This window comes from Channa argus, chromosome 1, assembly GCF_033026475.1.
Source record: "Channa argus isolate prfri chromosome 1, Channa argus male v1.0, whole genome shotgun sequence".
Lineage (NCBI taxonomy): Eukaryota > Metazoa > Chordata > Actinopteri > Anabantiformes > Channidae > Channa > Channa argus.
The window spans coordinates 24,912,589-24,926,450 of record NC_090197.1 but is presented as its reverse complement, the minus strand read 5'-3'; the positions used below and the strand labels follow the sequence as shown (position 1 = coordinate 24,926,450).

General features: G+C 38.8%; 2 protein-coding genes across 3 annotated transcripts in view; one reads left to right on the top strand and one right to left on the bottom strand.

Moving 5' to 3' along the window:
• The window catches only part of LOC137129670 (ubiquitin-conjugating enzyme E2 E2-like), a 69,254-nt gene extending 65,612 nt beyond the window's left edge, over positions 1 to 3,642 (bottom strand). For both annotated transcript variants that reach the window (XM_067508908.1, XM_067508909.1), the window contains exon 1: positions 3,484 to 3,642. The gene's annotated coding sequence lies outside the window, so the exon portion shown is untranslated. The remainder of the gene's footprint in view (positions 1 to 3,483) is intronic.
• A 1,185-nt stretch (positions 3,643 to 4,827) lies between these two features.
• On the top strand, positions 4,828 to 13,862 carry sf3a3 (splicing factor 3a, subunit 3). The gene is made up of 17 exons (XM_067508907.1): positions 4,828 to 5,059; positions 5,174 to 5,221; positions 6,138 to 6,190; positions 6,512 to 6,617; positions 6,705 to 6,777; positions 7,522 to 7,613; positions 7,707 to 7,789; positions 7,930 to 8,068; positions 8,175 to 8,243; positions 8,350 to 8,417; positions 12,003 to 12,110; positions 12,205 to 12,274; positions 12,426 to 12,590; positions 13,036 to 13,146; positions 13,238 to 13,328; positions 13,418 to 13,473; positions 13,564 to 13,862. The coding sequence occupies exons 1-17, from the start codon at positions 4,964 to 4,966 to the stop codon at positions 13,639 to 13,641; spliced, it is 1,506 nt and encodes a 501-aa protein (XP_067365008.1). The 5' UTR covers positions 4,828 to 4,963; the 3' UTR covers positions 13,642 to 13,862.

Below are 13,862 nucleotides of genomic sequence, written 5' to 3'. Positions count from 1 at the left end.
GTTTTCACATGTTGATGAGCAATGTCTTATTCATAGGAACTTTCACAGAACATGGCCTTCTTTGTGCGTTTACTTGCGTGTTCCCAACACACATCCACCCAACAATCGGACAAGTTCCTTCTCATGTAACTTATACTGAAGCATTTTAGTTCACTTGCATTTTTCTATGTGTGAAAAGAAACTTAACTAAGGGAAAAACCAACCAAGACTATAAACTGGTTCGCTGATTTGGTTTACAGGTCCACAGGATTTAAAATGCCCTCATTCAAGGGACGCTCCAGTTTCACATTTCTACTGCCTACTCTTAAACAGATGCATACCAATGCCCCCAATTCTCACTATTATTTAAATTATATTGATCTGTATATTAAACAATGATGAAAATAGTCAGTGTCAGCTCTATTGATGTGATTCCTCCCCTAAAAGTGTTGGCCCTTTTGGGGTAGATTTGAAACTATGTCTAAGATGTGAAATACAGAAGCCAGAACCATTCATCCTCAGAATCAGCCAAGCTGAATGTCTCCTGTTCACAATCCATAATTATCTACGATCAAAAGACAACTACAAGGTTATGTTCACTAAATCCATTTCCTTCATCACTGTGTCTGTGAAGGTGAATGTGAATGCACCAAGACTGTTTACATTTGCAAATTTGGTATGAAAAATGTATGATATGAGGGCATTTCTTTCTACATGCTGTTGAGCTGAAATGAAGATAGGATTGGGCAGAGGTAAGGACAGATTGTTCAATAAACATGACAGCAGCTTTGGCAAGCAGACTCGGCTTTTGACATTTGACAAACAACCACTGCACACAGGCCATCTGATGCAATTACCTACATTTGGTTGAGAGCTGATAGGGAGATAATTGGGGGAGTATAGTCAACACCAGTTACACTGTTTTTGTTCCTCTAGCTCTGTGCTTCAGCACATTCAGTCTGAAATTAAATAACTGATACACCATTAAAATGCCAGGTCATTTTAGCTTAATTAGATTTACATCAGTAGAGGAAAAACTGTTTGAGCCCTTTTAACACATAAAGCCCAGACTGCAAGGGTGTGAGATATCAAAATGATTGAGACCTAAGTGTTTCCATTTACATTGATGTGGAGTTTTCTGTCAATATGAGGAATGTGTTTGAGTAGACAGATGGTTTGCCAGAACCAAGGGAAATCTTGTGTATGAACAAAAAAATTGTTTGCATGAAAAAAAAAGTCAAGAATGCCCTGCAGGATGTAGGCACACGTTTCATTTTTGACATTCAAGAGCATTAACGCCATACTAAACCACCTCCTGACAGGTGAATAACACTTTTAGTACCGAGCTTTTAACTTACTGTCCAGTTAGTAGACAGACACTCTGTATTTATTTTGGGGGCTCAGCTCTTACCACACTGAGTAGTCTGCATCTGCCAAAAAAGGGCACAGTGTAGAGAATAACATCTCATTCAACTGCCCTGCTATCACCATCATCACATGACACGTGACATGTAGGCACACGTTTCATTTTTGACATTCAAGAGATGCCCTTGTGACAACCTCAGAGAAAACCCCAAGAATCACTAAAACAAGCTCAGGTTGCTGTAGTTTGCAAAAATTATATAACACATTATATGGCCTGATGGAAATAAATATCTAAATAATAAAAAAGTAGAGAGCACATGACCCAAAGCACCAGCTCATTTGTCAGTCTTGGTGGTTCTGTTATGGCTTGAACATGTCCAGCTGCCACTGGAACTGGCACACCAGCGTTTGTTTGTGATTTCACTGCTGACAGAAGCAACATAACAAATTCAGAGGAGCACAGGGTGCACAGGAGAGCATTCTGTGTGCTTAGATTCAGTTGAATACATCAAACTTTACTTAATGACATTTAATCATTTACAGCTACAGATATCATAATCATCTGGCAAAAGCAAGCCAAGAGCTTTTTACAGTGGAAATGAGGAATATCCTTAACTGGCATGGTTAGTCACTGATCTCATTCTCAATCAGCTGCATTCCAATTGTTGAGAGTAGGACAGAGCCCAAAACAAGCAAGAGGTTAAGGTCTAGAAGAGCATCACCAGGGAAGAGGCATCTGGTAAAGTATACAGACCAAAGGCCCCAGGGAGTCCTTCACTGCAAAATATCAAATATAATTATTTTGCTTGGCTTCAATTAAATCTGTCCTTTTATGTTTTACTCTAAACTTTGCGTGTGTGTTAAATGGGTGGATGGACACACACACACCTCTTTTAGTTGTAATATAATCAACCTTGGCATTTTGACATAGCACCATTAATCCTATATCAAATTAAGTGCCTGATTCTAACTGAACCAAAACTGTAACGTGGACTTTATATGGATTAGGATAACACGCTGGGGTATCATTTCAAAGGTTATAACATTTTGAAGCTTTTTTCCTCTCAGGATAAGCAGTTATTCTGTAGAAAATGATGTGTTTTCAGTTGTCAGGAGAGAACAAACATGCTCAAAGTAAAAACTGCAGACAGAGCAATATATCCCCTTGGGCACTTGCAACAAGAGACTGGGCAGATGTTTTTCCCCCTCGGGTGTGAAACTGTCAAAACAGCTCAACCATAACTACCAACCTTGGAAAAGCATTCCAAATGCTGAGTTAGTAAGCAGGCCTTAAAGCAAATCACACCCCAGAGAGAGCACACTGTCCCATACATTCCGTGAAGACAAACATGTCATATTCCATTCCAAGATTTAGCTTTTAGCTAGATGCTACCTTGCTAACATGTCCTAACACATATTTCACTTCATACATTTACTCTATTCAAGTATGTTTTCGTGAACAAATTAGCTTTGTTTTACAATGAAATTTTAACTTTCACATTTGTTTGGCAAAGTAAACTAAGCACAGGTATTTTTGTTGGACAGTTTGAGGGAGTAAGTCACCTGTCGAGCTTTTCCCAAGGTTTAACGTTATTTTGTTGGACGTTAGCGCAGTTTGGTGCAACGGCTGTGGCCGTTAAGGATGTTTAAATGTATTTTGCGGCATTCCTATGAAGTACTTTCTGATTTTTTAAGAGGAGTTAGTTTGAAATGTTTTAGAATCTGGACGGAGTTTGGGGGACAGGTTCTAAAAAGCAAAGAGAAAAGCCACGTATCGGGGCTAAAGTTAAGGAGCTCCTGAGTTACTGGCCGCCCCGGTCCCCTGGCACACTGGCTGTGTATGACGAGTTACCAGCTCGGCAGCCCCGGTATCAGACATCTTTATAGAGGTAGCGTTACAACAAGATAAAGCTGAACAGGACACTTTTCCGATATCTAGCCACACATTGTCGAGTATAGGAGCTCCCACTGACCGCTGCCAAATCTGCTCCAGCACAAAAGACAGAATGGATGCCCCCCTCTTTCTTCACCAACACCACCACCACCGCCGCCCCCTCCCTCTAACGTTAGAAGATAACGTAATGAACCTTAATTCTGTTTGTAGAGTTGAATTGTTAGGGACGAATTCGTGCGACTCACCTTCCTAAACAGCGTGGACACACGGCGGCAGGAGAAATGTGTTATAACGTCCACTGGTTGTTTGGTAATCCGCAAACCGGGTTATCCGCTGCTTTCCGTCGGTTGCTTTGACTGACTGCTGGAGAATGTGCCAAACCGCGACCGTCAGGGCAACCGTAATGACGTCCGTCGCTTCCTGTTTTCGCCCTGAAAATAAAGGTCTGAACGAACCTTCGCTTTCAAATCTTGCAAACATTAGGTCAGATTGCATTTAACAGTACTACAGAAATAATACTTTTCATTCAAATTGTCAATTATTATTATTATTATTATTAAATAATAAAAACTAACATTTAAATTGTCTATTATCACTGTTGTGACTGTTTATATATTTTATTGTCTTTGCTTGGTACACCATTTTATCAACGTTCAACTTTTAATCATCTGTAAAGCAACTGGAATTGCATTAATTTGTACGAAAGGTGCTATATAAATAAAATTTTGATTGATTGATTGATTGGTTGATTGATTGACTGATTGATTTATTGTTTTTTTTTTTTATTGTTAAACACAATAATCATTTACAGGTATTTCGTACTGAGATGGATTAGGATTCCTTATCTACTCTAGCTCACAGTGTATGTAAAACGTTTGAATGCCTCAGTCCTAATTTATTGTTCTGTTGCTTTTTTTCATTGCTGCAACATGTGATTTTTTTCCTTTATTGATCAGAATCCTTTAACGTCCTAGTACAAACCCATTTTATTTTTATCCTCTCTTCCGGTCTATATCTCTTTACAGAAACTTGACAAATCAGATCATCACTGTGCGCGCTCTCATGCGAGGGCGCGCAAACTGTGCACTGTAAAGCGTTGTAGCAGGCTTTGATGAGTGTGTAGATTACAAAGGAAGTGGGAACTGTGTCTTGTAGGCTGTCTTGCTTGACAAGTGTGCATTAAGATATCACAAGCAATTTCCTACATGTTAATGATTTACAGTGCAAGTAATGTACAGATTACTACTGCATAACGAACTTCTTAATGATTTAGCTGTGCTTGGGTGACCTGCTACTATAGATAGGCGACGGTCAGCTGTTAGCCGCTGTCCTATCCTTTATTTCATAAACACCAGTTCAGTTTACAACAGTATCATTAGGTTGAGCGCTATATATTTTAAGTGACTTTAAATAGATTGCTAAATTTAGCCAGTGACTTATCCAAATTGTGTCATTATTTGATAAACTGTGATAAACTCACACTTTAACAACACGTCTTATTTGTCCATCGTTTGTCTAGACCATGTGGTGTCGTACACCTGCGGAACCTTTTCTTTTGGCGGATGTTTCCCTAAGCCGAGTGCAGTGACGGACGTTAGCTTCCCAACATGCGCCATTGAAAACAAACGTAGCTGATACGGCGGGGGTACGCTTTCTTTCATTTTTTAGCCAAATTGTTAGAAGCTTTATCTTGTAATTTAAAAGCGCACGAGACATTTTGAAACAATGGAGAGTATTTTAGAGCAACAGCGACGATATCACGAAGAAAAAGAGAGGCTAATGGATGCGAAAACAAGAGAAATGTTACACAAGAAATCCACGGTAAGCTGACAGCGTTCTGCTAGTTTTAGCATTTTTGCTAACCAAGTAATAAAAACACAAGAAACCTTTACAAGTATATCCGTTTCAAATGCATCTTGTTTATGCTTTTTACAGCTGCGGGAACAGATAAACTCTGACCATCGTACAAGGGCAATGTTGGACGTAAGTAGGAGTTTTAAGTTTATAATAAAAGACTAGCAGCAGTCGGTTTACTTTAGTAATGTCTAACGTTAATTCTATTGAAAGCTAAGTTCGCTACTGTTACAATAAATGCATAGTAGAGTAAAGCATTGATTGCAAGTAAATTTCATTACATTTAACATTACTTTTCGTAATTAATTTATGTATATATGCTAGCATTCATAGCGTTGTATCTTATATAACCTTAGTTAAATCTCAACTTAGTAAAATCTTTTATATAACCTTAGTAAAATCTCAACATACGTTAACTTATCTTAACTATGCCAGAATCGGCGACTGGTAACTAGATTTAAACACTCAAAAAAACAAAGCACTACAACTCACTTTCTATCGCTTTAGTTTAGGGTGTAAATGTACAGGAATGCATGTAAACTTGCATTTAAGCTCTGATTTCCCTATATCAAAATATATCTCTGCTTCTAGATGAAAAACTCCAGATGACATCACCTGGAGGAGTTTTTCATCATTTGGAGTTCAGATTGTGTCATTTGGAGGAGCTCTGTAAAAGCAGGTTTACCATAATTACAAACTCCATAGTGTGAGCAGCAAGATGACAGAATCTGAACTGAAGGTTCCCCCAAGTGATGTTTTCTGGGGGCATTTTTTAGCTATAAGTAGGCAAGTCAGAGAGAACTTTAATGGGGTTAAATTACATGTACTACCCGAACCAAAACCAAAAGAAGCATGTTCAATATCAGTAAAGATGTCCTTTAAACCTTGCTAGTAGAAAAAATAGCAGAGAGCTGTTAGAGCCTGGTCACTGAGAATAGTGTAGTGCCAACAGTTCGCTGAGACATTTTGTCCACTTAAACAATGAAAATTCAGAAATGTCATTTATAGTCATTAAAAGGTTTGACTGCTGTTTTATTTTTGACAGAGGTATATGGAAGTCAGCGCCAATCTCAGAGATTCCTATGAAGACAAAGATGGGTAAGTCTTTTAGGCCATTAAGTTGTTTCTTCTAAGTGGCTTAGTACCCCTTAACTCAAATCCTGATGTGTAAAAATGGTCTCTTACTAGTTCTCACATGTTATTGCCTATTGTCTGAAGTTTTCATTAATTTCAAAGGTTTCCTTTTAACAATATATACTTTTTTATTTTAAATTCTTTTCTAAATTCATCAATAAATCAACTTTGAAACAGGAACTATTTACATAAGGTTTACTTTAGATTATTGTATCCACAAGGCAATGGTCCACCAAAAACTTGAATGAGAAAATCTTTTTTTTTTCTTTTTCTTTTTCTCGACAGAATGAGAAGGGAAGAACTTGCTGCCATTTCGGGGCCAAATGAGTTTGCAGAGTTCTACAACAGACTTAAACAAATTAAGGAGTTTCACAGGAAGCACCCAAATGAGGTAGTTACTATTTTAAATTGCCAAATTATGGTTTTTAAACCTTTTGAAAGTGTTTATTAAAAATGTTGCTGCTTGGATTCCTTGTAGATTTCCATTCCCATGTCTGCAGAGTTTGAGGAGCTGATGAAAGCTAGAGACAACCCCAGCGAGGAGGCTCAGAGTAAGCCTAAATCACTGTAACAAGAAAAAAAGATGTTTTCAATTACAATAGGTTCTGTCTCTCAACCTGACTTTAACGTAGACAATTCTTGTCATGACCAAGATTTTGAAGTCTAGCACTGAGAGTTTACATGAAATAGGATGCTGTAGAACTACGTATCCTGTCAAATGTGTTGTGCACCAATCCATCAGGGGCCCTACTACATGGCTGTGTGGTGGAGCCTCTTAAGTTTCATACAAGCTCCAGGTATCTGCATGGAGTCTAGGAAGTGCAAGCTGCGCTGCTAATGTTTTGTCATAAATATTAATGAATCTGTGAGATTATGAGCAGCGGTGCAGGATGCTTACTGCATTTATCACAGCATTGTGCGTCTAGATTCAAACATATCAGCAAAAAATGAAGGGGCCTGAGTGTAATGCAAATGTAAAACCACTGCCCTGGATACTCACTGCTCTTCTACTGCCAGTTAATTTTCTATATAGCAGTATGTGATTCATATCTGGGTCCTATCATTGACTCCATATTTTTAGACTGATGTATGCCGAGAAACATTTTAATACATTTGATTCTTCCTTTCCAATATTTGGGTAACAGCTTACCTGTTACACCTCCGTAACAGGTAAGCTGACCACTGTAAGGCTTTACCTTGGATAAAAGTGAACTAGTTAACTGACTCACTGCTGGATCTGTGAGACAGTTTCCAAGCCAATAATAAAATAAATACAATGTACTAATGTTCCCTAGATCTTGTGGAGTTCACTGATGAGGAAGGATATGGCCGTTACCTGGATCTTCATGACTGCTACCTGAAGTACACCAACTTGAAGGGAGTTGAGGTTATAATCCCTTTATGACTTCTTTATGTATTTTTACTTCAAATCTAAAACCTTTACCATTTTAACCTCGCTTTTTGCTGTCTCTTCCAACAGAAGCTTGACTACATCACATACCTGTCTTCATTTGACCAGCTGTTTGACATCCCCAAGGACAGGAAAAATGCTGAATACAAAAAGTAGGTGTTGGACAAAAAGTTGCTGACAGGCAAAAATGTCGAGATTGCAAATACCTGACCTGAAAGTAAATACAGATAAATTACCTTAATGTTCACACATGGACCAATGTGAACTCATGATCTTGTGTCTGTCTGTGCAGGTATCTGGAAATGCTGCTGGAGTACCTACAGGACTACACAGATCGGGTTAAACCTCTACTGGACCAGAACGAGCTTTATGGCAAAGTGCTCACAGAGTTTGAGAAAAAGTGGGAGAATGGGACTTTTCCAGGCTGGCCTGTACGTTCTTCTGACAATGTCTCCCCATTCAATTGTGGTTCAGGCTTTTGTCATTCACCTCAAGTGATCTAATGCTTTTTTCCTTATCCAATTCTTTGCACTGTAGAAAGAGACAAGTAGTGCCTTGACACATGCTGGAGCTCATCTGGACCTTTCTGCTTTTTCTTCTTGGGAGGTAAAAAATTAAAGTACTTGTACATAAAGATTTATCTTTTAGTATTGTTACTATTTGTTCATTCACGCCTCTGCTAATGTTTTGCTTTTTGTCGTCTTTCACACAGGAGTTAGCTTCCTTGGGTCTGGACAGATTGAAGTCTGCTCTTATGGCACTGGGGCTCAAGTGTGGAGGGTGAGAAAAAAACGTGTGCATGTGCAAATATAATTAAAGCATTGGTGAAATGAATGTCACAAACCATTATTCCTCTAATGTTAATTATTCCATTGTCGACATTACTTTTCTTTCCACTGTGAAACTTAATGTCAAATGTAGTCACACTGTTACCAGTTTTTCTTTTGTTTTGGCTGTTATGTTTTGGGGACTAGAACTGAACTTTCTTGGCAACCTATGACAAATGGGCCTAAAGCACACACATAAACAACTTTAAAAGTTCAAAAGGCTATAAAGTCTTTATCACAATGTCCGCAGTGCAGAAAACTGAAAAAACAGCTTTGTGTGCTCAGTTTGTCAATTTATGAGACATTGTATACAATAAATTTTCATTGTGTTTCATTTAATTTATAAAAATGTCAGAAAATTGTTGAAGAGAGTAACCTGGGGGTGACCATTGGTGAGAGTCTGTTGCCCTAGTTTTTGCCAAGAAGTCAAGTAGGACCCCCATCAGCACCTTTTCACCTCAGCAAATTAGTGCACGAGAAGAGACCACAGTATTAACAAACCAGTGTCATTTTTAATTTTTTATCCAACATATCCTTGATTAGAAGAAGCAGTACCTATTACGTGTTTGGAAATAACAGCACGTCCTCACATTTGAACAATCAAAAGTTCCCAGGCTGTGTTTCATGTGATTGCCCAGTTGTTCCCTGTGAGTGCAGGCCAGCTGCATAGCAGTTCCTGTGTGTGTGTAATTGTGGGTGCAAATGACAAGAAGTGTAGGGTGCTTTGTGTATCGATAAGTTAAATAATCTCTAAATTAATGCATGTAATATGTCTTTAATTCCTGGGGGAGTTTGTTAGGAAAGTAACTTTAACAATTGCCTGATAAATCTGTGACATTCCACCTGTAGGTTTTTGCATCTATTCAGCTGTGATTTCCTCTCAGTTCTTTTGCAATACTTTCCAGAGGTTTGCTGTGCTTTGTTGAGCAGTGTTTCCAAGCTCTTCAGTCCAGCTTCTCCCACACCACATTAATGAGGTTCACATCTGCTGATTGAGCTGGCCAAGCCATCACTGAGTATTCCAGCAACTTTCTTCTCAAGATAATTCTTGCACCAGGAAGAATGCTTTCTAGTTTTCCACCTCCATACTTCACTGATGGTGTTAGGCAGCCCTCTCGTTTTATTCTAGGATGCAGCCAATTCAGGAGCAGCGAGGCATTGGTTAATTAAGAAGGGCACTTATAAGTACTTGTCTTCTTGGGCATGTGTGCTCTTGGCCCTTCCACTGCATCTTTTGTCCTGATCGGATTTAGTTGCAGCATGTCTATAGAGACTATAGTATACGTTATTTAATGAAGTTTTTAATTTCTTGGCTAAATCTCCATAGAGAATAAACTTCCTTTCTTGAAAATCACAGGTCCATCTAACTACGGAGAAAGAGTCTAATGCAAATTTATATTATTGGTTTACTGGAATTTAACTTATTTTAAGATGATCTGATCAGTAAATTGCCAGAGATTTGTCAGGCAGTTAATGGTTCAGTAATTTTGATGACAGTAAAGTTTAACATGCAAATTTGATTTGAGCAATTATTCTGTGCTCAAATATGCCTTAAATCAATTTTTGTTCATTTTCTATGTTGTGGTTAATTTAGAGCCATTTTATTGAATACAAAGAAATAGCTAAAATAGCTAAGTGTGTAGGTGTTTCCAAACATTTTCTTGCCAGTGTTCCTCAGAATTGTAAGCAAATACTGTAGAAATAAGTGCACAGACAAAAACTTGATAAACTGTTAATAAACGATTGAATCGAATACTCCAAATCCATAAATGGGTTTAAACTTGCTTAAGAATGATTTAATTATGTGGTAAAAGCACAAGCTCTGGCAAAGCTGTATGGTCTTGATTTAATAATGACTGATCCTTATAGCTGCTTTATACAGTATGAAATGTTTCTCCTAAAAGCAGCAGGGCACATGTGCCAGGGAGCAATATGATTATGCACAATCATCCACTACTTTTAAATCGGCTTGAAATGACAAAAGAATTCTACCCTGCACATCTTTACGCATCTCTTGACATACAGTGACACACATGTCACTTGGCAGTTAGAGACTGGTGTTCTCCCAGTGGGAGTGGGGTTTCTGTGGTGCAGTCCTATGCTTTCTCAGCTTATTTCAAGCCCATTTTACATTTTTTTCCCAGCAATTTGATAAAGAGAAAGAATTGGAAATACAGTCTAAATTTGTTTGTTCAATGAGACGGTGTCTGATAGTTGCAATGTTGAAAACGAAAGTGCCAGTGAGAGGCGACTGAGCTGATGGGTGGTTGACACTTGGCCAGTTTAACCTCTGGATATTGCTGTGGTGAGCTTAAGGTTTTACCAAAATAAGGCAACAACCTTTTGATTCATGAAGTGTATGTTGCCATTAGTTTCAGCAATGCAAGAGCTCCATTTTAGTCAGAACTGCAGTCCAGTTCTGGGGCTATAGTGAAAAGTAGATCCGTCTCATTAATATAAAATACAGGGTTGCTTGATACAGTATACATACATGCACATCAACAATCTGGCTCTATAACAGTAAATGTTAAGTTTAAAAAATATGCAGAGAAGATTTCCTCTAGACGCATTATCTTTTATCAAAAACAGCCTGTGCACTAGGCTGAGCAGCAGGTTGCCACAGATCCTTAAGCCCTGCTTGTAATGTTGATGTACCCATGTGTGACAGAAGCCTGTTGCTGTAATGTTTCCTACTTTCCGCAGTAACCCTGAAGTTTCTCATCCAGAACGTGTCTCTGCTGTATGAAAAATGAAAAGTCACAGATGCATGCACAGCCCTTGTTCAGACAGCTGCTAGAATCTATCTGATCCTCACAGCTAGGCAAGGAGCCACTAAAGATGGAAATTTGTCTTTAAAAAGACGAATTCTGAAAGATGATGACTTGGTTTAGCTTATAGCCCCACCAGTGACTTCTACAGAACCTTTTTGACCTTTTTCCATCAGGCTAAGGTTATGTTACCTGGTACTTTTTTCTGTTAATTTCTTTTCATTTTGGATAGTTAGTTATGGTATAATTTCTTTTTAGGTTCCAGGTAAGCTGAGGCAATGCAAAAAGGTACGACAGCAGCCGCAGTCATTTTGTTGTTTTAACTCAGGAGAAGTATTTCCTCAGCTTTCCTGTTTTCCTTTTCAGCTGTCTTTGGCCATGTTGCTTTCAGACTCTTCCAAAAAAAGTCGATCTCCTTGCTGAGAGACAGAATCAAAAACAAAATTCCATCAATTTTCTTCATTGTTTTTGTCTGTGTCACATTGCATTGAATATAAAAAAACATGTAGATGACAAAAAGCTGCAGACAGGAAAAATAGTGGAGTGGATAAGGAGAGCGGACTCCTTCTCAATTTTAACGCATATCTTCCCAATACTCCAGATAAAAGTGAAAGTAGCACAGAATGTCCTGTAGGAGTCTGTTGAGGAATGTTCTTGATCTTTAACCCGCAGTAGCACATCATCATGAGTGCACATCATTATCATTGGGAACGGGTAACTTATTGAGGACAGCCTGACCTTTCTGATGTGAGTTTGTGTGTGTTGTACAGGACTCTGGAGGAGAGAGCTCAGAGACTCTTTAGCACTAAAGGCAAATCCCTGGAATTACTGGACCCTTCACTGTTTGCCAAGAATCCTAAAGCCAAAGGCCCTAAAAAGTAAGTGGGTGTAAAAACTTTTACTGCTGACAGTAACACAAAAGGGTGTGCCCATTATATAATTCATATCAATATCCATCCATCACTTTTGCAGAGACACGGAGCGTAACAAGGAAATTGCTTTCCTGGAGGCTCAGGTCTATGAATATGTAGAGATCCTTGGGGTGAGTAAATCTATCTTCAGGTTGCCTCTGTTGTGGAATACAGAAAAAAGGTCAGAGCTGACAATATTACAATAAGAGTGTTACCTAGCTAATTATGGCCAGCTTGGGTTTAGACCATAATGTTCATGATGGACGTTTTCTGTGTTTACAGGAGCAGAGGCACCTGACGCACGAGAATGTGCAAAGGAAGCAGGCAAGGACCGGAGAGGAACGTGAAGAAGAGGAGGAGGAGCAGCTTAGTGAGAGCGAGAGCGAAGATGAAGACAACGAAATCATCTACAACCCAAAGAACCTTCCACTGGGCTGGGATGGCAAGGTGAGGCTAAATCTGCATTCATTCTCTCATCTAAATCACTTATCCCATTGATGGCTGTGTGGTATCGTCTCTGGACAGGTCACCAGTCTGTCTTAAGGCTTAGAGGAAGACAACCGTTCAAACTCACATTCACACCTCAGGGTTCACTGGTTAGACTAAGCTTATGTCTTAAGACAGGGAAACCCACGCAATCACGATAAAGAATCTGCAAATTTCACACAAAAAGACATCAGATTTGTTGTTGTTTTTAAATCGCTTATTTCAAGTCCGCTTACTGTATGGAAGATTAACGTGGCAAAACTTTAATTTATCATTGTATGTAGACAAATGGGATTGGTCCATTTAAAGTGACACCTTGCTTTGCATATGTGCTCATCATTTTTTTTACTTGCATGTCTCAGCGTTGCCTTTGTGTGTTTGCTGACTGTTGTTTTATTCACCGCAGCCAATTCCATACTGGCTCTACAAACTCCACGGGCTAAATATCAACTACAACTGTGAGATTTGTGGAAACTACACCTACAGGGGACCAAAAGCCTTCCAGAGACACTTTGCAGTACGTTGTAGTTTTAAGAAAGTCACAGCACTAAGACATGGTACAGTTCTTGTAGTTTTAAATGTGGTGTGTTTTCTTATACGTTCCCTAGGAATGGAGACATGCTCATGGTATGCGCTGTCTGGGAATCCCCAACACCGCTCACTTTGCTAACGTCACACAGATCGAAGACGCCGTCTCCTGTGAGTCTTGTTCTGAGCTCATGAACATCTGGATTTTGAATTATAGAAATTTGTGATTAAAAAGCCATTTGTGTTTTTAATTATTCCAGTGTGGGCTAAACTGAAGTCCCAAAAGGCTTTGGAGCGGTGGCAGCCAGACACAGAGGTAAGTCCAGACTAATGAATTAAATGTTTGGAAAAATAAGTCTTCCCCTGACAATGAAGATACTTATTCAATAACTATTGTGTTTTTCAGGAGGAGTATGAGGACTCAAGTGGAAATGTGGTCAACAAGAAGACATACGAGGATCTGAAGAGACAGGGTTTGCTGTAGATTAAAAATAGTCTGACTGAGAACATGGAACATCTGAAACAATCGTAACTTGTGAGGAGGGTTCTGTAAAATTCAGTTTTTGTTTTTTTGTTTTTTATCACTCTGCTTCTTTTAATTTGTAAGTAGAACTGTTTTACAAACTGTTTGATCCTCCATTCTTCCCTTTGATAACTTTGTAATGTGGCAAACATTGATTATAATAAACTCGTTGTAGAATTTTT

What these genes read in the sequence shown, in the direction of transcription:
- sf3a3 (XM_067508907.1), top strand. Translation starts at nt 4,964, where the DNA reads ATGGAGAGTATTTTAGAGCAACAGCGACGATATCACGAAGAAAAAGAG. An exon ending in TCCTATGAAGACAAAGATGG is followed by an intron (nt 6,191 to 6,511) that starts GTAAGTCTTTTA and finishes TTTTCTCGACAG; the next exon opens with AATGAGAAGGGAAGAACTTG. An exon ending in GGTGGCAGCCAGACACAGAG is followed by an intron (nt 13,474 to 13,563) that starts GTAAGTCCAGAC and finishes TGTGTTTTTCAG; the next exon opens with GAGGAGTATGAGGACTCAAG.